Raw genomic sequence first — 24506 nt, forward strand, 5'->3', positions numbered from 1 at the left:
ATGCAGACAGGGGACAGTGTGCAGACAGGGGAGGGCATCCAGTCAGGGGAGAGTATGCAGACAAGGGGAAGGCATGCAGACAGGAGACGGCATCCAGTCAGGGTAGAGCATGCAGACAGTGGAAGGCTTGCAGACAGGGGAGGGCATGCAGTCAGGGGAGGGCATGCAGACAGGGGAGGGTGTGCAGACAGGGGACGGCATGCAGACAAGAGAGGGCATGCAGACAGGGGGGGGCATCCAGTCAGGGAAGGGCGTGCAGTCAGGGGAGGGAGTCCAGTCAGGGAAGGGCGTGCAGTCAGGGGAGGGAGTCCTGTCAGGGGAGGGCGTGCAGACAGGGGTGGGGGGGAGTCCTGTCAGGGAAGGGCGTGCAGACAGGAGCATTCAGGCCAGGAGCAGTCTCGGGGCTTGGGTGGCTTATACTTCTCTCATTTGTTTTTCTTTTTCCTTTCTAACGCTTACTGTTAAAGGAGCACAATTTTATCAGTTCACCTGAGTGACTGAGGCTTATCTTTCTTTTTTTTTCCCCAAAGCCCCCCTGTGCGTAGCTGTATATTCTAGTTGTGAGTGCCTCTAGTTGTAGCATGTGGAACGCTGGCTCAGCACGGCCTGATGAGGGCACCATGTCTGCACCCAGGATCTGAACCAGTGGACCCTGGGCCACCAAAGCAGAAGGCACAAACTTCACCACTTGGCCCTGGGGCCGGCCCCCAAGGAAAGCTTATCTTAAAAGTTATGAGGAAAAGTTACTTGAATTTAGAATTCTGTACCCAGCCAAATTACCATTCGAGTGTAGGGAAACGAAGACCAGGCTGATGTGCAGAACTCGGAGGGCGTAGCACGTGCACCCCTCCCCGTGGCCACGGAGGGTGGCCACAGAAGCACGTGGGCTCCAGGGGGAGGAGGACTGGATAAGGCAACCGTGTGTGCAGAGGCCCACACAGCACACATTTTTGTCAAATCTAAACAATCGTCAACATTGTGTGAAAACTCTAGGAAAAACATCAGGCAATAATTCTTAGAATAAAAGTCGTGTAAAATAAAATTAAAAATGACCAGCAGTGATTGGGAACAAACTTTACATGACTTGAACGAATTCTGGAAGGTGGCAGGTAGTGATTGGCGGAGGGGAGTCAGAAAACAACAGAATAAAGCCTTGCCTTGTTCTGAGACATCAGGGATACTGATTAATCCCACACACTGACACGAAATGCAGATCTAGACACGTCTGAAAACTCAGGAGCAGCTACTAGAGGAACACAGAGAGACATTTCCAAACCTCTAGAGGAGAAAAAGTCGAGGAAGAGCCAACCCTGACAGGAGGGTCTGAAGAGGGGAGGATGCGCACCACAGCCGTCGGGTCCAGCCCCGGAAACCAGCGCCGCGGCTGGCGGAGCCTCCTGAGCAGCCGAGGGGCCGGAAACATGGCCCTAAATGCATCCGACCAAACGGACTAAGGCCTACGTGAAGGGCCAGGAAAAAGCTTTCAGAAAGCAACACTTGATCCGTTAAAACCGAAAATTGGCTCTTTTGGAAGCAACCAAAGAGACAAACCTCAGGCATGTTTGGGATAAAAAACAAAAGGCAAAAATTAGTCACGATAAACACTGGAAACTCAAAACCCAACGAGAGACTGAGCCATAGAAGGATGCGGTGTATACCTTCACTCGATGCTCGTGCCTGTGCCTGGAGGGGTGGCCAGCCGTGCCAACCCCGAATCCACGTCCCGAGTGGACCCCGGTCCTCCCAGGTGGAGGACTGCTGTGATCACTCAGAAGAGGTGGCGGGAGGACTCCGCACTCACCAGGTCAGAGCCCAGGGCAGGGAGAAACGTGGCCCAGAGGGCGCCCTCGCCCGCTCTGCACCCTCCTCTCAGTGACCTGGCCCGCCTCAGGTCCCAGCCTGGACATCAGCACAGATGCCTCACGGGAATGTGTTTAACAGGAGAGAAGGATATAAGCCGGAAAATGAAGACTCTCTTACTGTGTTCTTGTACCCACACCACACTATTTTAATTACGTCTTTAATAAATATATGTACACGTGAATATGAAGGTATGTCTGTGTACATTTTACTAAATAGATGTGTGCATCTCAGAATATATATAAATACATATGAGTGCGTACATTACATATTTATTATATATATTCTGATACAGCTGATACCCCTCGTTTTCATGGCTAATCTTAAGCTTTTCGTCTCCCAGATGAACTTCAGAAGCAGCTGGTTAAATTCCACAATAAACGGTTAAAATCACAGCCACTGAGGTTAATTTGGGGAGAACTGACATCTTAATGTCAATCTTTCCCTCCAGGAACATCCAATTATTGAGATTTTTCTCTTACGTTCTGCCATAAGGTTTTTGTGTCTTCACCGAGGCCTCAGACCTTTCTTGTTAGGCTATGTTAAGGCTTTTATGTTACGTGAATAAGGTCTCCCCCTTACCTACTGACTACTATATATTGCTCCTATCACCTTAACAAGCACAGGAAGTCCTAACAGCCTTCCAGTGGGTTGTCTTAGGCTTATGCCAGATGGCGGTGCGATCTGAGAACAGTGCATTCCTGTCCCACACGCATCTTGTTTCCTCCATCTCCCACTGCATGGGCCAGGACCTCCGAGGTGACGCTGAGTCCCAGCTGACTATGGCATCTCTTGTTTCTGGTGTCACGAGACAATGACTGTTTCATTACAAAGTATGACGATAAGCTAAGATAGTATAGTAAAAAGTTTGTAGACATTGATGTGGGATTTTACAAATTCTTTTACAACATCTCGAGTGTTTGGTCTTTCTCTTTCAATCTGATAATGGAGTAAACGACGTAGGAATAGATTCCTCGATGTGAGGTTTTCACTGTGCTTTTAACACACAACTGGACTCCACTCTCTTCTACACAACATGGGCCTGTGCACAGAAAGTGCCTGCACCAAACCAGGCAGTGACACCGGGGGCAGCTGAGCCACCTAGGTGTGTGCAGGGGGAGCTCTCATTTTCTTACATTTAAAATATTTTATAGTCAGTACATATTACTTTAGCAATTAAAAAAAGGAGAAAAGAAAGTAAGGAGCTGGGAGGAAACAGGAGAAAGTGTGTTGACATTTCAAGGTCTCTACTCTCTCGGTCTTTTACTTTTTTAAAGGAGAAAACATCACACGGGGAGGTCTCCAGTGCATTTGCTTTAGTTACGGTTTTAGGAAACATACTGCAGCACGCAAGCACAGAGGCAAACAATTTTCTAAACTTCACAGAATGAAATATTGTCTACCTGCTCATCACTTCTGTGATAGTCATTGTCCTCTTCCTGCTTCTCTTCTGTAGTTTCTTTGTTCGAACTGTCATCTGCTTTGGTTTCACCTTTTTGCAAAAACAGATAATAACGTATTATGAAATCCAAAATGTTAAACCATTATTTATTTAACTCTACAGTATACTATATATACTGTATAGAAAAGAAATATATATATTACATGTAAAATGCTATAAAAATTGAGTGTAATAAGAGAGTTTTCACCATAAAGAGCATGTGAGTCAGAGGAGAGCTCGTCTACAGAGCGTCGGTTGGAATGCATGATCCTCAAAGTGAGGGAGCCCCAGGAGGCTGAGGCCGGCTGCACGTGGGCCAGCTACACGTGATCGGGGCACAGAGCAGCTCCCCCAGCATCACTCAAGGCTGATGCCTCACCGACCCCACTCAGCAATGCGTGACTCCTACAACTGCCACTGTCCCAACACCACTTCTAAAATTAAGACTCCACCTTAGGGAAAATGGCTGGGACAGGACTCCTGGATTCCCAAAATGTGTTCCCAGCCACCTCCGGGCCTGCCTTCCCGGGGCCATGGTGTCACCTAGGGAAAATGGCTGGGACAAGACTCCTGGATTCCCAAACGTGTTCCCAATCACCTCCAGGCCTGCCTCCCCAGGGCCGTGGCGCCAGCAGTCTGCAGTGCTCTACCCTTCCCAGCGACAGCCAGAGCTCGTCTGATCCTCAGGCTGTCAGAAATGCACAGGGTGCCTAAAATTTCCTAGGAATTGTGTGTTCCAGTAGAAGAATACCATGGCATCAAAGATTTGAGTAATTTGTTACAATATGCACAGATTTTAAAATATCATTAATTTTACAGCAAAGACAAATTATTTTGCCATTCTACAATAAAACAACCAAAACTGAAGTGAAGAGTCTTAGGAAGCCCACCTTTCACATTTCCTGTCATCCCTCCACACCCCACCTCCAGGTACTTTCTGGGACCCCCTCGCACACCACGTTGCTTCAACCCCCATTGTATGACCCCTGTCCGTGACCCCATTTCTCAGTGCCATCCCATGTTCCCATCAGCACCAGCGGTGACAAAATCCTCACGTTCTAACAACCCCTCAACTCCCATGACAAAATTTTGTTATTCTTGACATAAACTGCGTTGGCTGGGCGGCGGGTGACAAGACCAGGGAGCTCTTCAGGAAAAGGCCTGAAAAGTAAAATCCCCTGAATTTCTCAATAACCACACATACGCTTACTCACCGTTGCGATGGGAATCTAAGTGCTGTTTTGCAGAGCATGTCTCCCCCTTGATGTCTCCAGGCACTTCCATGCCTAATTTGTGGTAGAATTCCCTCTGTTTTCTCATTTCCGCTATTAAAAATTAACATACAATCTTTAATCTCAGGTAGGCAATGAATTATATTAAAACTCTACTCACAAATATCATGTGAAGAAATCAATGGACCGGGGTTACAAAGTGCTGAAGGCTGCTGTGAATGGAAGGGGCCATCGGACTGTAACTCCTGGAGTCCCGGAGCACCGCCAGCTCCCCGCAGGGGGAAGCGCCCTGGTGTGGGAGCTGCGCGGTTCTCCGGTCTCACTGTGCCCAGCAGGGCCGGCGCAGGCTGTGCAGACGGGGGGAGGCCGTCCAGCAGGAGGGAAGGACACCTCCCTGGACCTGACCAATGCCCCCCGCCCACGCGTCTGAAACTGAGCTATCACGTGGCATCAGGCGAACCTTCAGGGAGACTCATTGTGGCACATCCAACGTCACCCGCTGATGCCAGGGCAGCTACTCCGAAGACTCAGGACACCTCCCACCACAGCTGAGCTTCCTGACCCAGGTGCTCCTGGCTCTCCTAACGTCCTGTCACAGCCACAGTGGACACCCCCTGCCAGGAGATGCCGCCAGGGGATCCCGAAGGAGCTCTCACTCGCCTAAGGGAAGGACGACAACTGAGGCAGCCTGCGTCCCGGAGCTCACCTCGTCCTCACACCTGTGGGGGGCTCCTCACAGCTGTGGACAGCCGCCCAGCGTGCCTGGCGGTGGGTACAAGTGCCCCCTGGTGTCCGTGGCTGGCTGTCACAACTCGCCCAAATCCTGGGGAGGAAACGGAGACGCCCACCACAGGGGGAGGTTCCCCTCTGAGCTGTGCCTGGTCTCCTTCTCAGGGCTCACGTCTGTTGGATCCCTAACCTGGGTGGTCAGCACACCAGCCACCGAGTGGGCGCTGGGCCCAGGTGGTGAGAGGACAGGACGAGGCTGGACCCCTGCACGTTCCGGGGAACGGCCGATTCCGTGACAAGGCAGCTACCTACTGCCTTTCAGTAGAAGTCCCATCCATGTGACTCAAGGGCTCACCTCCAGATGAGGAAGCAACTAGTCAGCTCAGGGCCACACAGCAGGCAGCACAGGAAATCTAGACCTAAGCTGCCGAAACCAACGACCCATAACCACTGTGTGAACAGGATGGATCCCTGAGCAGCTTACCCAGGGACGCGCCCTGTCTCCATGAGCTCGGAGGGAGCAGGAACACCCCGTCCCTTCCAGGACCTACACAGACACTGTGAGAGGCCCGACTGTGCAGGAACGAACCAACGCATGTGGCAACGGCCTCAGATGGAAACGAGGGCCACCTCTCAGTGCTGAAGAGCTGCGGGCTGGCCCCGGGTGACATCAGAGACTGGAACCAAAGATTAGCCTGGAAAATTTGGGATCACCTTGAAATAATACCTTACATAATCACATAAAAGCCAGCTCAGGAGCCCAGGCCTGAAACGCACTGACTGGCAGTGCGAGGCCGTTCCTATGGTTCTCCAGAAAGGGTGGTGATGTTTAACCTAACAGCCTCACAGATCCACGCAAAAGAAGGACTTCACATCCAACGGGGAAATGGTGCAGCTTCAAACACCTTGTTTTAATTCTCATTTCTTTAATTTTCACCTATCAGAATGAAAAAGCATTGAAAATAACAATACTCAAGGTCAGGTGTAGAAATGATAATTGGGGTACCTTTTCAGAAAGGTAATTTGGCCATATATATGAAAAACATTTAAAAACTTAACTGCTGACCCAAAAGTTCTGCTAGTAATCTATCCTAAGGAAATAAACAGGCAAGTCCCTAAGGAGATATGAATCCAGATGTTGATGCAGCCTTATGGAGAACACTGAACTACCAGAAACAATTTAAAAGCCAAATGTCCAACAGGGCCTGGGCCAATCAGCAGAGCTGACCTCCCGGCTGACCACGTGCCAGCTTCAAACTGCCCCAGCAGACACTTCCAGATGAGGCCAACAGAGCCTCAGAATCCTTCTCAACACTCCACTTGAGATGCCACTACCATCCACTACTGACAGAGTCAACAGGCAAGATGAATCTTATTGGCTACCTGGGAGAGCAGTGTGAGCCATTTATTCAGTGGAATCCTTTGCAGCCATTAAAGAAGATGATATGGATCATATCTATCGACATGGAGCAAGCACTACAACATATTGCTTTGATAAAGACAGATTACATAGCATTATAGAAAAAAATGTGATCTCATTTTTTGTAAAAATTAAATGTTACAATAGTGGTTTGACTAAGATGTTATGGGAATTCAGGGGAGGGAGAAAAGGCTTATAAAAAGTAACAGTGCGCTGGGCACTGAATCCATCCACGTCATCCACTGTCCTGACAAACTGAAAAGAGAGACCACACGATCATCGCCACGGATGCAGAAGCAGCGTTTGACAGAATCCAGCATCCACTCCTGACGCGCTGAGCACCTCCTGCTAATGGAGGCACGCACAGGAGCCCTCAGCTAGCCTCACACGCAGCGGTGGGAGACCGGTCGCTTCCCCCCAGGGTCGGGAACCAGACAGGATGTCCACTCGCACCACTGGGATCCAACATCACACTGAGAGCTCTAGCCCGGGGGTCCCAACATTTTCTGTCATGAAACAGGGAATCAGGATTTTGTAAGCTAAAGGGCAAAACTGAGATACTACATAGGCATTTACGTAACAAGAGATAAAACTAATTTTCTAATTGATGAAATTGAAATACATGTACATAAAATGCCCATAAGCACATCTATGGGATGCACTGTTGCCATTATTACTTTGAACACTGTTATCTGTAATATCAATTCTAATTCTTCCCTCCTGTCCCTTGCATCATGGCTTTCATTTCACTTACACATAAGCGTATGTGTATGTATGTGCATGTAATATGTACATAAGCATCATATCAGATGCACTGTTGCCATTATTACTTTGAACACAGTTATCTGTAATATCAATTAAGAAGAAACATAAAAGTTCATTTCACTTACACATAAGCGTATGTGTATGTATGTGCATGTAATATGCACATAAGCATGCATATCAGATACACTGTTGCCATTATTACTTTGAACACTGTTATCTGTAATATTAAGAAGAAAAATAAAAGTTTTAAATTGACCTTCTCCTGTTCCTTCGCTGACGCTCTTCCATTTTTTATGTAGATCCAGGTTTCCCATCTGTATCATTTTCCTTCTCTCTGAAGAACTTTTAACATTTCTTGAAGGCAGGTCTACTGGCTACAAATTTTGTCTGAGAAAGTCTTCATTTCTCCTTCACTTCTGGAGAGAATTTTGCAGGGTACAGAATTCCAGGCTGGTGGTCCTTCTCTCAACACTTTACGTATCTCACTGCACTCTCTCTTGCCTGCACGGTTTCTGAGAAGTCGCATGCAATTCTTACCTTTGCTCCTCTGTGGGTAAGGTGTTTTTCCCTCTGGCTTCTTTCAGGATTTTTTATCTTTGATTTTGTGTGGTTTGAGAGTGCTACGCCTGGGTGTAGCTTTTTTTGGCATTTATCCTGCTTGGTGTTCTCGGAGCTTCCTGGCTCTGTGGTTTGGTGACTGACATTAATTTGGGGAAATTCAGTCATTATGGTTTCAAATGTTTCTTCTCTTTGTCCTGTTCCACAACCTTTTGTGGTCATCCACAGTCCCTGGGTACTCTGTTCTGGTTCTTTCCAGTCTGTTCTCCTGGCTTTTTAGTTGTGGGGTTTCTCTCGAGATGTCCTCAAGCTCAGAGGTCCTTTGCTCAGCCGTGTCCAGTCTGACGAGTCCATCGGAGGCACTCTTCATTTCTGTTGCAGTTTTTCATCTCTAGCATTTCTTTTCGGTTCATTCTTAGGATTTCCACTCTCTGCTCACATTGCTCCTGTGCTCTGGCATGCCGTCTGCTTCTTCCATCAGAGCCCTTAGCATAGTAATCACAAGTGTCTTAAGTTCCTGGTCTGACGATTCCAGCACCCCTGCCATGCCTGGTTCTGACGCTTGCTCTGTCTCTTCAAACTGAGTTTCCTCACTTTTGTGTGCCTTATGATGTTTTCTTGGCAGCCAGGTAAAAGGAACTGCTGTAAATAGGCCTTTATTAATCTAGTGAGGTGTGGGGGTGAGAACGCATCCCGTGGCCCTGGATTAGTGCCCATTGTTCCCACGTGGACTGCACAGCCTGTACCTCTGACGGTGCGCTGCCTCAGTGCTTCTCAGCTCTTGCTCCTGAGGTGGGACAGGATGTCTAGAGCCGACGGGAGTTGGGTCTTTCCTTCCAAGGCAGTCAGGCTCTGAGAATAGCCAGCAGGTTAGGTTCTGGTTAAGCAGTTTCCTCGGAGGACAGGCCTTGTTCAGAACAGCGTGCTCTGGACTACTTCAGAATGGCTCCTCTCCCCTCCCATGCAAGAAGCAGGAGGGGCTTTTTCTCTGATATTTTCTGTGAGAACCTAGCCATGCTCCTGGAGGTAAATCTCACAATACTGTGGGGAACCCCACGACTGAGTCCCCCTGCAGGTTTTAACTCTCAGTTGTCCACACAGAGCCCCCAGCAGTTCCTCTACTGCAGGTCAGGTTTTCCTGCCCAGGCTCTGGTTCCCGTGGAGGTTCCTGCCCAAGCCTCTGCTCTGGGAAGCCAGGACTCCCTGTATCCGCTGTCAGTCTCTCCGGTCTCGGGGGTAGTGGTTTGCCCTGAGTCCACCCTCTTCAGTCTAAGAAGAGTTGTTGAATTTTCAGTCTGTTCGGCTCTTTACCTGTTGTTAAGGCACAGTGGCAACTTGCAAGCGCCTTACATAAGGAGCCAGAAACAGGAAGCCATGAAATTCAAAACATAGTAATAATAATTGAGCACGATTTTTTGTAATACAGGATACTAATGAGAAGGATGGACTCCTTTTGGGGAGATAACATTTGTTAAAATGGGGTTAAAGGTTGGTGTTCCTTATCACCAAAACTGACTGCATGAATTTCATCTTTGAAACGCCCCTCACACGGTGATATCAGCCTCAGTGCACGAGCACAGGGTTTCATTGAGCACGAATGTCACTCAGAAGGCACTCGTGGAATTCCACTCAGTCCTTCTCTTGGTATTTGTCTTTGATCCTGCGTTCCAGGCCACGTCGGTCACTTCCCACTGAGGGGGAGACGGAAGCCCCTCGGCTGCACAGGTGAATGAGCTGGAAGCATGGAAACTGCCTCTGAACTTGCATGGAGGTCCAAACCCTGCTGGGCTTGTAGCCAGAGCTCAGAAAGTCAGTCAGCTGAGTCTGTGTGGGGCTGGGGGCCTCGCCTCGCCTTTTAACTCAGACAGCACGGGGTGTCTGTAAGGCAGTCTGACAGTACTTGTAACTCCAGCAATACCAGCTCTTGTTGAAATGACTTTATTACAGTATAAGTTGTGCAATAAGTATTGTTTTACCTTATGATATTAGGCTGAATTAATTAAGAAACATTATCAGGTCTTTAGCAAAAGCTAATTTCCAAAACCATTCAGTGTTTGATGTAGTACTTAAAAGTGCTTTTTTTTTGCCGAGGAAGATTCGCCCTGAGCTCACATTGGTGCTGGTCTTTCTCTATTTTGTATGTGGGTCGCCACCACAGCATGGCTGCTGATGAACCTGGGCCACTGAAGTGGAGCACACCAAACTTAACCACTAGGTCACAGGGCCAGCCCTGAAAGGTGCTTCTTTCCATTCAGAAAAACTTCAATCTGCCCTTAGCTCAGAAAAAAAAAAAGCACAAAAAAACAACCATCGTGAAGGCATCGAAAAACAACCATGCTGTGTGGCAGGGCGAGTCAGGGTATTCAGCAGTCTTCTGTCCTGACGAAGCTCGTATAGCTGATGACGGTACATCCACACAGGTGGAGAAGGCTACCATTGGCACTACTGACTCAATAACATATGAAAATTCAAGTGTTTTCTGCAAAGCACCTGCTGATGAACAATACAACGAGCTTTATAAACACCTTACATTTTCACAAGCTTGGTTAATTTGTCCAACTAAGCCTTTTCCTGATCCACACAAATTTTTACCACTGTTGGTTGTAACACACCTTAGCAGATTCCACTTCAGGTTGTATTTCAACTCCTTTGAAAATACTTTCGCCTGTAGCTGCTCCATGTAGACAGCCCACAGAGGCTACGTCGGCAGTTGCTTCAAACTCACCAAGGACACAACTGAGCAGCATCGGAGACCTCAAGAGCCAAGGGAAACCACTCAGATCATCTGCCTTGTTGTTCAACTGACTATTGATGTTGCTTCTAACAGACTCAGCCCCCAAGCAACTGTCCTCACTGAGGCTAATGGTCTCAGACAAGCTCATTTTCTCTGAACGTATTTCTTTAGTTGCTGCAATCAGACTCATCAATAGTAAAGGATTGTCCTAGTTTGGCAAACAAATAAGCCAATCAGAAACTTATTTTATTGCAGGCTTATATTCGTTTTTTACTTTTGTGAAGAAATTCTACTGTGATGAAATATTCAATTACAAATTTTCTTTTTTTTTTTTTAAAGATTTTATTTTTTCCTTTTTCTCCCCAAAGTCCCCCAGTACATAGTTGCATATTCTTAGTTGTGGGTCTTTCTGGTTGTGGCATGTGGGACGCTGCCTCAGTGTGGTCTGATGAGCAATGCCATGTCCGCGCCCAGGATTCAAACCGACAAAACACTGGGCCGCCTGCAGCAGAGCGCGCAAACTTAACCACTCGGCCACGGGGCCAGCCCCGTCAATTACAAATTTTCAATTCTTTCTAAATGCTGCTTCCCTTTAAGTTGGGAATATTGTGTGTTCGGTCTGGTAATGCCAACACATACTATATCCTTTTATTTTAGCACAGCAGTGGTGTCACTGCAAGATAAACACGATGCTTTGCCGGCTAACAATGACCATTCAATAAGAGAGCTATCCATACTTCTCTGTGGCTTAAAAGTGCAACATCTGAAGCCCACACTTCTCTATTTTCCTTGTTTTGACAGGATGGGTGTGTAATGGTAATAAAAAAAAGCCTTGAAACAGTAATATGCACAGCTCTTGAAATGCTGTCAAGCTATAGCTGTCACCGACATTTGTGGCGTGCTGAACAGCAGTGTGAAGCAACGAGAGCACCCATGTGGTCTGTTGCAAATGCTCAATTCTGCCATTGTCGTGTGAAAACAAACAGTACGTCAATGAATGAGCATGGCTCATTCTAACAAAACTAATTATGGATGACAAAATTTCAATTCATATAATTTTCACATGTCACAAAGTACTATTTTTTCTTTGAATTTTTTCAACTACTTAAAAATGTAAAAAAATTCTTGGCTCATGAGCCACATAAAGATAGGCAGTGGGCCAGAGCTGGTCTGTGGCCTGTCGTTGTCAGCTCCTGTTCTAGCCAATGCGAAGAGGCAAGAGAAAGAAAGAAAAATGCAGATGCCTTGGCCAAGTGATTCTACTTCCAGAAAAAAGACAAGAGATGTATTCATCCACATCCACAGAAGCACGCAGAAGGATATCCACTGCACACTCCTGCCTTTTGTTAAAGCAAAGAAGAGAAGCACCTTAAGTATCCGTCAGGAGAGGGCCAGGAAACGAGCAGAACGGAGCCTATGCAGCCGTGACCAGGGCGAGAGCAGAGCACCTCCACATCACGCTGGTGAGAGAGGCAAGCAGCGAAAGTGTGAAGGGAAAAAAGGGAGGTGGTGGTGTAATATTAAAAAAGAGATAATTTTATACATTTTATTGATAAAGATGTCTCTGGGCAGATAGCTTTTTTAAAACTATAAAAACAAAAGGAAACAACAAACAACCGAAAAACTAATTTTTCACCAAAAAGGTCTCATCTACAAGGGAAGAGAAAAGCAGAGTCAGCCAGCAGCCTGCTGGATTCAGAGAGACGCTGATTTTTATTTTCCAGGGTCCTTGAGAGCAGAGTGGGATCAGGAAGGAGGGGTTATGGTCATCCTCCAGGAGACACGCCTGCACCCCCAGCTCGCTGCTGTCTCACGATCGCACAACATGGTGGACGTGCTCTGGGTTATTTGGAGAACCAGGAAGAGGCCCCCATGCTGAGCAATCAGCATTACAATGTTGGCACAACAAGGAAAACCAAGGAAACTGCGGACAGCCTGCATCACGAACACAGTCATGAGGGGGTGGCACAGTGGCATAGTTGGTAAGTCCACGTGCTCTGCTTCAGTGGCCCAGGGTTCATGGGTTCAGACCCCTGGCGCAGACCTACATACTGCTCATCAAGCCATGCTGTGGCAGAAACCTACATATAAAATAGAGGAAGATGGGCACAGATGTTAGCTCAGCAACAATCTTCCTCAAGCAAAAAGAAGATTGGAAAGAGATGTTAGTCAGGGCCAATCTTCCTCACCAAAAACAAAAAGCAAAAACCACAGTCATGCTGTTAAAGATTTCAAAGTTACAATAACCTTTTAAAGAGCAACAAACGACTGAAAGTCTGAGAAATAGAGAAATGAAGTGTTTGTCTCTGCAGAAAAGATACTGGCCTGCAGGCAGCGCTTGGCAGCCTTCAGGTCAGTGTGCACTTGGAGAACTCCCCATTTCTTCATGTTACGGTAGAGCTGACGGCCACCACGCTGGACAGTTATCAAGGTGAACCAACAGCGTGTGTGCTCCTGCTGCACAGGAACAAATGACTTGTCCAGGAAGTCAGGAGGCTCTTTACGCTGGCCCCAGCTTCTTCCTAAGCAAAGCTCCATTAAAGATTGTCCCGAGCACCTGCACACTGACTGCTGGCCTTGAGACACCACTGTGCACCGAGGGACACCTGGGCTCTGTGGGGAAGTGGCTGCACAGAGGCAGGGTTGACAAGACGAGCCTAGACCCTGCCTGAACTGGAAAGCAAGGCCACCCTGACTGCCTGGGTTATGTCAGAGGGACCCAGGAGCCCATGTGACAAGTGCCCGCTGGCCACAGATGGGAGGACTTGAGCTTCAGAAAGGACAGTAACTGCAATAAACTGAGATCATGTAAATGTTTAAACCCACCTAAGTGACTGAGGCTGGCGTGGCTAGTAAACCAAACTTGTTATTTTGTAAACAGAAAGGAAACACTCAAGCATTTGTTCTGCTTTTTGTACAAACTGGACCTCAGGGAGACCAAGCAATGAAGTGTGTCTGTGGAGGTACTCCCTCCAACAAAGGAGCAGGACCGAGAGAACGGGGCAGCAGCTCTGCTGCCTGTAGTTATGGATTTAAGCTCTGGGGGTGTATGACTGCTGGGACGACACAAGAGACGGGGTGACAGCATCTGTGCAGGTGGAAGAACCACCTAGAAGTGGGCTTGCTGGAAACACCGACCAGAACCCAATCAGGCCTCCCGACCCATGTCTGGCAGGAACGGGAAGTCCTCCCAAGTCCAGACTTGCAGACCCGAGGGGCCAAGAGGGCACAGAGCAGCCAGCCCGAGGGCAGACCTGATGTGGTCCTAACTGAAAACAACTAAACCAACAAAACCCCAAAGATGCGGCGTTCACGGGATGGCTCAACCTCTCGGCGCTGACTGGATATTTGATGCTAGGGAGATACCACTATTTTCTTAGATTTATAAAGGTGTTTGGTCGTGTCTTTTAAGAAGAATCCCTATCTCTGGGGATACAAATGGCAACATTTACAGATGAAATAACAGGTATGGGGTGGGGGGCGCAGACAAAGGAGGATTCACCACGAGCTGACACCTGCTGGAGCTGGGAATAAACACACGGGCTCTCTACTCGATTCTGCCAACTTATGCAGTTTAAATATTCTACAGTAATTTTTTTAAGGTATCAGTATTTTATTTTGATACATTGTCTTTTCCCAAGACCAAAAAACTTTCAAGATATGAAAAGATGATTGATTCTATTTACATTTACTCAGGAAATTTTAAATTCTTCTTGTATGAATAAATTCTGTGAACAGTGAGAGAAGATAACAATATTATTCCTTCAGATATGTATTAAAGGCTAGATATAATATCTACTTATCTAAAGCAGTGAGCTGTATTTTAAATTATAACCCCCTTCGGAAACATAACAATGAGATGCAGCCCAAATGAACTCTTAACGTATCTTATCTTTGAAAGAAAGTGTGCCTACGTGGCACGCACTGCCACACCAGTCCACCCTGACACCGAATGGAACTCTGAGACCGATGTCCCTCTGTCCCTCTCTCCTCCCCTTATCACCACCCCCACAAAGGAGGGCTGTGACAGTCTCAGTGTTCAGAACTGGGGAAGTTTTAAAAAGAGTGGCTGTTTCCACTTTCAGGATATTTGCAGCACATAATACTCCTTTTTAATTCTCAATGAGATCTGACCTAAATACAGGTACACTTCATAGACACACTGGTTAGTGGCTTCCCCTCTGTGTGAGCATGAGGGGGAGGCCGCCCTTGCCCCTGCTGTGCCCCCACCATCCAAACAAGGGCTGGCATGCACAACACAGGTGCCAGTGCCTCCTAAAGGAAGGAGCAGATGAGTGGAGGACACGGGAGGGACCACAAATGAGATGCCAGTGTGTTCAAGCAGGGACAGCAAGATGGGGCTGCTGCCAAAGAGACCTCTCATCGGGGCCACCCGAGAGACGCGCTGAGGCCGCGTGGCAGACTTAGGGATCCAAGCAGATATCTGATACTTACCTTCTTGGAGGCCTGGAACCAACTTGTAAACAATATCCTGCATGGTTCTGTCATGCCTGGCAAAAAGAACAGAACAGGTGGGGTTAGCTGGAAATGTCAATTCTATAATGCTCACACATTTCCATTTAACAACGTCAAACTCCACAATCACTAATTTGGAGTTCTCATTGCATTTTGCTTCTAGTTTGCACTAAAAAAAATGTGCTATCAAAAGTTACATACGATCTAAATTAATGCATCGTTTAACTTAGGTTCTAGCTGCTTGTGAATATTTCAAATGATGATGACACAGACAACACCCTCATGGAGACCCGCAACCTCTCCTTGCTGGACTTTCAAGTTCCAATGACGTTAGGCTTTGAAAGTTTCCAGTGACGAGTGTGCCCGAGGTGCGCCAGACCTCAGACTTCCCTGACCATGATCCACACTAAGAAATGCACTTCACGTCATAACACTCACATTTACCTGGACATACAGATAACGCACATGCACACAGAAGCATTATAAAACACGGCTGACCTTCAGCGCACAGGACACCCTCAGCAGTTCCCACTGTTACTTCTGCTGGCTTTTTGTAAAGCTTGTTTGACCCCCAGGAGAGGCCGCTGGGCTGAACCACTCTTACAGAACTCGACATCTGGGTCCCACAAGCGACCATGCCAGGCCCCACCCACCTGGCCAAGGACCCAGGGGCTCAGAGTGGAGGGTGTGGGGAGCTCTCCTTAGGGAGGGTGTGAGCGGGCAGAACAGAACAGTGCATGCATGTCTCCTGATGTCCAGCCACCCCCAGGCTTGCGGGTGGCAGCCCTTTGAAACAGAGGCCACTTCTTCGCAGCTTTCACGTTTACACTCCAAGCTGCAGGCCACAGACCCTCTCACTTCTTTCCCTGTTCCATGTTCTCCACCAGGCCCACATGGGAAAAGCCCTAGGCTATAAGACGAGGCCTGGGAAGTGCAGAGCTGCCTCACCGATCTACCAGATCCTGCAGGCTCGGTCTGGCATCCGTATGCGGCCAGTCCTGCTCGGCACCATCCCACCTCCTGAGTCCTGAACCAGGCCCCACTGCTCTGCCCCGCCTGATGGCCCTCTCACTCTGTCCCAGCCCAAAGCTGGAGGCCGGTCCCCTGAGGCAACCTTGTGGTCTAGGGGCAGCAGAATCAACGGGAGGCCGTGGCAGGTATGGCTGTGTCAGGAACAAGGCTCTGAGTCAACCTCAGAGTTGGTGCCAGGATGGGTAAAAGGACCACCCTGGCCAGTGCAGTTCCAGGCAGAGCCTGAAAGCAAGGAGTAAGGGACAGGATCACTGGGAAAGAGCCGCCCTGGAGGCCTGGGGCCCAGAGCAGGCCTCAGGGCTAAGCATCTCCACCCAGCTCTGGTGCCTCTGCCTCTCTGGCCCTGGTCACTGCACAAGGAAAAGGCGGGGCCTGCCCCTCCTGACCCAAGCTGCAGACTGCTGAGGCCCGTGCACCTGGCGGCTCCACTCCGCAGGCCTTCTTTCTCTCTGTGCTAGCAAGCTAGGCCAGGCCTGTGCTGACAGCGTCTCACACGGCTCAAAGGGATTCAGCGCTCCAGACAGCCCTGCCTGTCCCAGAGCCAGCGCAGGGAGAGAAGGGGAGCAGCCTCCACAGCTTCCCCCACCAGCATGACGCCCCTTACCACCACCTGCCCTTAGTGGTTCACACCGGGAAAGCCCCCCAGCTCTGGCCAACAATTAGTACCCAGAATACGTAAAGTATTTCTTCAGAGCAGAATAAAACAAAGAACTCAGTAGAAAAATGACGTAACATGTGAACAGCCACCTCCCAGAAGCCTGAATGGCCGGGTAACATTTGGGAAGAGGCCTGGGCTCAATGATAACCAGGGTGACGGGACAAGACACCCTCCAGGGCCACCACGGGGCAAAAGCTAACACCTGGCCATTCAAGTCCAGGTGAGAATGCAGTGCAAGGGCCCCCCGGCCATGAGGGTGGGAGAACACACTGTCCCTACCCCAGGAGGGCTCAGGAATGCACGTGTCTCCACCCTGACACTCCGCTTCCGGCAAAGGCCGAGGGGAGAAGCCCGTGCAGGGGAGCCCACACTGGACAGCCCCTAACATTCACCTGCAACACAGCATGATGGACAGTGGGCCTCCTCCCGGGGACGCTGTGGGCCGCGGCTCCACACTCACAGAGACTTGTCCAGACAACTGGCCGAGTCACGGGCAAGGTACCCAGGAACCCAGCTGGCAGAACCCACTGTAGAAAGCGGAGAATGGGGAGGCCCAGCCGTGTCATCTGGGCCAGAGGGCTGCAAACGCAGAGAAGACTGCCCTGAGGGGAGGGGCTCCTGGGCCTGGTGGTTTCCACTTCCTGACCAGAGCTGTTTCTCTTTGAGGTGCTTTAAGCTGCTCATGCATTTTTTTTAAAGTTAATTTTTATTGAGGTAATGATAGGTTACAATCTTGTGAAATTTCAGCTGTACATTATTGTTTGTCAGTCGTGTTGTAGGTGCACCCCTTTACCCTTTGTAACTACCCCCCATCCCCCCTTTCCCCTGGTAGCCACTAATCTGTTCTCTTTGCCTGCATTTTTAAATTCCTCATATGAGTGAAGTCATAGAGATTGTCCTTCTCTACCTGGCTTATTTCACTTAACATAATTCCCTTAAGGTCCATCCATGTTGTTGTAAATGGGACGATTTTATTCTTTTTTATGGCTGAGTAGTATTCCATTGTACATATATACCACATCTTCTTTATCCAATCATCTGTTGATGGGCACTAAGGTTGCTTTCATGTCTTGGCTATTGTAAATAATGCTGCAATGAACATTGGGGTATATGAGTCTCTCTAAATTGCTGACGTCAAGTTCTCTGGATAGATACTCAGTAGTGGAATAGCTGGATCATATGGTAGTTCTATTTTTAATTTTTTGAGGAATCTCCATACTGTTTTCCATAGTGGCTGCACTAGTTTGCATTCCCACCAGCAGTGTATGAGGGTTCCTTTTTCTCCACAGCCTCTCCAACATTTGTTACTTTTTGTTTTGGTTATTTTTGCCATTCTAATGGGTGTAAGGTGATATCTTAGTGTAGTTTTGATTTGCATTTGCATTTCCCTGCTGATCAGTGATTATGAACATCTTTTCATGTGCCTATTGGCCATCTGTATATCTTCTTTGGAGAAATGTCTGTTCATGTCTCTTGCCCATTTTTTGATCGGGTTGCTTGATTTTTTTGTTGTTGAGTTGTGTGAGTTCTTTATATATTATGGAGATTAACCTTTTGTTGGATAAATGACTTGCAAGTATTTTTTCCTAATTACTGGGTTGTTTTTTTGTTTCAATCCTGTTTTCCCTTGCCTTGAAGAAGCTCTTTAGTCTGATGAAGTCCCATTTGTTTATTCTTTCTATTGTGTCTCTTGTCCGAGAAGACATGGTGTCCAAAAAGATCCTTTTAATACTGATGTCAAAGAGTGTACTGCCTACATTTTCCTCTAGAAGCCTTACAGTTTCAGGTCTTACCTTTAGGTCTTTGATCCATTTAGAGTTTATTTTTGTGAATGGTGAAAAAGAATGGTCAATTTTCATTCTTTTACATGTGGCTTTCCAGTTTTCCCAGCACCATCTGTTGAAAAGACTTTCTTTTCTCCATTGTATGCCCTCAGCTCCTTTGTCAAAGATTAGCTGTCCACAGATGCGTGGTTTTATTTCTGGGCTTTCAATTCTGTTCCATTGATCTGTGCATCTGTTTTTGTACCAGTACCATGCTGTTTTGATTACTGTGGCTTTGTAGCATGTTTTGAAGTCAGGGACTGTGATGCCTCCAGCTTTGTTCTTTTTTCTCAGGATTGCTTTAGCAATTCAGGGTCTTTCGTTGCCCCATATGAATTTTAGGATTCTTTGTTCTAAGAATGTCATTGGGATTCTGATTGGGATTGCATTGAATCTGTAGATTGCTTTAGGTAGTATGGACATTGTAACTATATTCTTCCAATCCATGTGCATGGAATGTCTTTCCATCTCTTTATGTCGTCATCCATTTCTTTCAGGAAAGCCTAGTAGTTTTCATTGTATAAGTCTTTCACTTCCTTAGTTAAATTCACCCCAAGGTATTTTATTCTATTTGTTGTGATTGTGATGGTATTGTGTTCTTGAGTTCTCTTTCTGTTAGTTCATTATTAGAGTATAGAAATGCTACTGATTTATGTAAGTTGATTTTATACCTGCAACTTTGCTGTAGTTGTTGATTATTTCTAAAAGTTTTCTGATGGATTCTTTGGGATTTTCTACATATAAGATCATGTCGTCTGCAAACAGCAAGAGTTTCACTTCTTCCCTCCCTATTTGGATTCCTTCTATTCCTTTCTCTTGCCTAATTGCTCTGGCCAAAACCTCCAGTACTATGCTAAATAAGAGTGGTGATAGAGGGCATCCTTGTCTCATTCCTGTTCTCAGGGGGACGGCACTCAGTTTTTGCCCACTGAGTATGATGTTGGCTGTGGGTTTGTCATATATGGCCTTTATTATGTTAAGATAATTTCCTTCTATCCCCATTTGTTCAGAGTTTTTATCATAAATGGCTGTTGGATCTTGTCAAGGGCTTTCTCTGCATCTATTGAGATGATCATGTGGTTTTTATTCCTCAGTTTGTTGATGTGGTGTATCACGTTGATTGATTTGTGGATGTTGAACTATCCCTCTGTCCCTGATATGAATCCCACTTGATCACGATGTATGGTCCTTTTGATGAATTGCTGAATTTGGGTTGCCAAAATTTTGTTTAGAATTTTTGCATCTATGTTCATCAGTGATATTGGCCTGTAGTTCCCCTTTTTTGTGCTGTCCTTGTCAGGCTTTGGCATTAGTGTGATGTTGGCCTTGTGGAATGGGTTAGGAAGTGTTCCATCCTCCCTAATTCTTTGGAATAGCTTGAAAAGGATAGGTAGTAAATCCTCTCTCAAAGTTTGGTAGAATTCCCCAGGAAAGCCATCTGGTCCTGGGGTTTTATTCTTTGGGATGCTTTTGATTGCTGTTTCAATCTCTTTCCTTGTGATTGGTCTGTTCAAATTGTCTGCTTCTTGACTAAGCTTTGGGAGATTGTAGGAGTCCAAGAATTTATCCATTTCCTCTAGGTTATCCATTTTGTTTGCATACAGTTTTCCATAGTATTCTCTTATAATCCGTTGTATTTCTGTGGAGTCTGTTTTTATTTATCCTCTTTCATTTCTGATTTTGTTTATTTGAGCATTCTCTCTTCTTTTCTTTGTAAGCCTGGCTAGGGGTTTGTCAATTTTATTTATCTTCTCAAAGAACCAGCTCTTTGTTTCATTGATCCTTTCTATTGCCTTTTTTGTTTCAATAGCATTTATTTCTACTCTGATTTTTATTATTTCTCTCCTTCTGCTGACTTTGGCTTTGTTTTTTCTTCTTTCTCTAATTCAGTTAGGGGTAATTTGAGATTGCTTATTTGGGATTTTTCTTGTTTGTTAAGGTGTGCCTGTATTGCAACGAATTTCCTTCTTAATTCAGCTTTTGCTGTATCCCATAATGTTCACATATTTTTAAACTCTTCTGTGTGCACAATGTATTTCATACTTTAAGGAGTGAACACACAAATATGCCTCTCTTCCTTCAAAACTTGTCTGCAGACCCATTCTGCTCCTCTCATGTGATGTGGGGAGCACTTCACTTCCTTTAGAATGGCCCCAAATCTGGAAGTCACATAAATCGGCCTAAGAGCCGCATGCCAGCACCTCCTGCCTTCCTTGGCCTGACCCCCAGGTCAGGGCTGTGTCAATTCCTCCTGACCCTCCCTCAGAAATGGCACAGCCTTGGAGGGGGTCCAGTCTCCATGAGACCCAAGCAGGCAGCACAGGGCAGGAGAGCCCTGGCCACGGGGAGCAAGATTCATGCCACAGGCAAGGAGCAACAGTGCCCCGGCCCATTCATTCCTGGGCAGAAAGGCAGCTCCAGGGGCTGCCTTCAGAGGAAACTGTAGTCACTTCAGTGTAAAACTAGTGAAATCCAGCTGGGTCCTGAGGTTTCTCAAGCGGTTCAATGGGAGCAAATACTGCTGGAACAGGCAGGAACAGCCTGGCACTCCTGTCTGATGTGGGGGGCAGGGCCACTGCGTGTGGTCACGGGGGCCCTCAGCCCAGACAAGCCACTGACAAAGTCGAGGACCACAGATATGACGTTGGGGACTGGTGTGGATGCACTTACCCGATGTACTGCAGCGGGTGGCTCTGGTGGATGACAATCCTACATGTGGGGCAGGTGTTATTCTCCTCCAGATACTTGACCAGGCAACTCCGACAGACTGTTGGCAAAGCACATTCATGTCAGAAAACCACCCCAGAATCAAGGTGCTGACATTCCGTCAGGCTCGGCACACATTCAGGCCGCAGCAGACACCCACCCTGTGGGTACTCAAGAAAACAACAGACAACTGCTCAGGCAACTGCCTCACTGATCGCCTTGAGGCTCAGGAATAAGGGAAGAGAAACCCAAGCAAGGAGAAGCTGTCTGGAGGTCAAGAGCTGAGAAATCAGCAGGACACACTTTCAGTGTCTCGTCCAAATGTCACCACAGAAGCCAAGAGTTAAAATTTTTATAAGTTAGCCTAAAGGATCACAAAATTTTCTTTGTGCAACAAAATCAAATAAAATTCAATGAAAATAACATAAAAGTATGTCCGCTGAAATCTAAAAATACAATTAACTTTAAAACAAAAGTTCTATCAAAATTGGCAAATATTTTATTTTCTAAAGTGAAAAATAGAGATAAAAAATCATTTGTGTTAGAGGTCGGCCCAGTGGTGCAGCAGTTAAGTGCGCACATTCTGCTTCGGCGGCCTGGGGTTCACCGGTTCAGATCCCGGGTGTGGACGTGGCACTGCTTGGCAAGCCATGCTATGGTAGGCATCCCACATATAAAGTAGAGGAAGATGGGCACGGTTGCTAGCTCAGGGCCAGCCTTGCTCAGCAAAATGAGGGGGATTGTCAGCAGATGTTAGCTCAGAGCTAATCTTCCTCAAAAAAAAAAAAAAAAAATCATTTGTGTTAGAGGTAATCATTTTACTTTAAAGATCCCATCTAAAGAATGTGCTCCTCAGCAATCAACAGGCACACTTCTCACTGGCATTCTCCACCATCCTCACACGATAACTAAGTGCCAAGGCAAACAATGCTATCTCCCTGTAGATTGAGGTGGTGCTTAAAAAAGAAAAAAGTTCAACTCTAGCCTTCTAGAAATCAAAACACAGGCTTATCAGCCTTGAGGAGCAGACCACCAGATTCCTGTCTAAAAAGTGTAAGAAATTCATTCAGAAATTTTAAAAAGAAGCATTTTTGCCAAGTAGAAATGAATATTCTGTCATACCACAGTCACCAGTTTAGCTCTTATATAGAAATAACTAAGTTTTTCCTGTATTCAGCTTTCTTAAATGATATCTCTACTGAAGTTACCCACAGTATTTTTAACTTGAAATGATCTTTCCGATTTATCTTCAAGATGATCTTTATTCCTGTTCCTGTGTCCTGCTCTGTGCTTCAGCTAACAGTTTTTGGCAAAAGAGCACATGATCAAAAACTGTCAGAGGTCACGTTCGGAATATCCTGAATGTAAACGTATGCACACTCGGTCACCACACACACACACACACAGAGCTGTCAAAGGCCACGTTCTAGAACATCCTGAACGTAAACGTATGCAGACACTCGGTCACCACACACACAGAGCTGTCAGAGGTCACGTTCTAGAACATCCTGCACATACACGCATGCACACTCGGTCACCACATACACACACACAGCTGTCAAAGGCCACATTCTAGAACATCCCACACGTACACGTGTGCAGACACTCGGTCACTGTGGTCGCGTCGATGAGATATCCACTGCACAGGCGGCAGGTGATGTGGGCATTTATGTCCCAGAGTTTAATCTTTCTGGTCAACATCTTTGGCTTCTACAAGAGAAAAACACACATTAATTAACATTTGAAATACTCTGATGTGTTTCATCAAAGGTTCAGATTCAGCAAAAATCAGTTATAGTATATCCCTGCCACAGGAGAGCTCACCATGAGGGTGGAGGCTGGCACCACACCCAGGCCAGGTCCAAGTCATGTATTCTGTGAGCTCGACATGCTGCTGCTGCCCCTTAACCACCCACGGCACTGTCCCCGTTCTGAGCCACCCGACCCTCTCCTCCTGCTCAGGACTGAGCAGAGGCGAGCTGGTGAGGGAGGTGTGTAAAGCTGGAGGAGGAGAGGCCAGGGGGAGAAGGCAGGCCTGGAATGCAGACCTGGCAGCAGGGGTGATGGCCGCGCTGGGTCTGGGGCAGGAAGCTAAGGGGTCTGCTGGAGTTTCTGGCTCCTCCATGAAGCTGCCGAGAGGAGTGCCCACAGGTGAGCAGGTGAGGTCCACTGGCTCCCTGAAGGCCCCAGTGGCCCTAGGCGAACCTGAACCAGGAACAAAGTCCCTGACGAAGCCTCAACAAGGAGAAATGGATGGCTGATAAGATACATAATGGTGCTCAACCCACGGATACGCCAAGACTCGCAGACCAAAGCAGGCGTCGTTCTGACATCGGAAAAGATGGGGAAGTCCAGCTCCAGTACCAACAAGGCCTGAGGAAGTAGGCAGCCAGGGGGCTGCCAGCCACCATGTGCCACACTGAACACAAGCAGTTCCATTTCTAGAAATTTATCTTAACAACCAGGCAAGTTCAAAAGATGTTCACTGAAATTGTTTAAAATGGCAAAACACAGAAAACCACCACCAAGCACTGGTGAAGAGATATCATTATTCAACCGGCAGAGGCTCCAGACCCTCCTCCCCTCCCCTCTGCCCTGTTCAAGGGAAATCCAAGCAGCCCCCCAGGACCCTGCCCACCCCGAGCCTCAGTAGCCTCTTGGCCCAGCAAAGCTCAGGCCAGAACTGGAGGCACACAGAGCTCCTGGCTCCGATGGAGAGGCATGGGAGCATCAAGGCCTCCATTACCCTCTCTCTTATCCTATGGGACGCTGGTGAGCACACAGCACGGCACTATCAAAGTCCAAACGTCTGCACCAGGATGCCACACACTGTCTCCGCCTCTGGGCGGGGCTGCCTGCTCCTGCTCTGTCTCTTTCAGAACTGATGCAGCTTTAACTGCCTCTCCTACTAGAACCCAGGCTCCACAAGCTCAGGGTTTTGTCGTCGTATCTCCTGAGCCTAATACAATGCTGTGCCCAGAGGAAAGACAGCTCCTGAAGATGTCCACAGCCGACCTCAAAACCTGTGTCACCTCACATGGCAAAAGGTCCCTGAGATAGGAGATGGTCCCG

The 24506-nt window shown here is 47.4% G+C and overlaps 1 protein-coding gene across 3 annotated transcripts in view; it reads right to left on the minus strand.

Annotated features, from left to right (window-relative positions):
• The window catches only part of PCGF3 (polycomb group ring finger 3), a 66709-nt gene that overhangs the window by 16569 nt on the left and 25634 nt on the right, over positions 1–24506 (minus strand). For all 3 annotated transcript variants that reach the window (XM_046656515.1, XM_046656513.1, XM_046656514.1), the window contains 5 exons: positions 23027–23144; positions 21399–21495; positions 15195–15250; positions 4516–4626; positions 3264–3352 (listed from right to left, as the gene is read on the minus strand). In XM_046656515.1, the coding sequence (XP_046512471.1) occupies positions 3264–3352; positions 4516–4626; positions 15195–15250; positions 21399–21495; positions 23027–23135 (462 nt within the window). In that variant the 5' untranslated portion in view covers positions 23136–23144. The remainder of the gene's footprint in view (positions 1–3263; positions 3353–4515; positions 4627–15194; positions 15251–21398; positions 21496–23026; positions 23145–24506) is intronic.

Source organism: Equus quagga, chromosome 3, assembly GCF_021613505.1.
Source record: "Equus quagga isolate Etosha38 chromosome 3, UCLA_HA_Equagga_1.0, whole genome shotgun sequence".
NCBI classification, from domain to species: domain Eukaryota; kingdom Metazoa; phylum Chordata; class Mammalia; order Perissodactyla; family Equidae; genus Equus; species Equus quagga.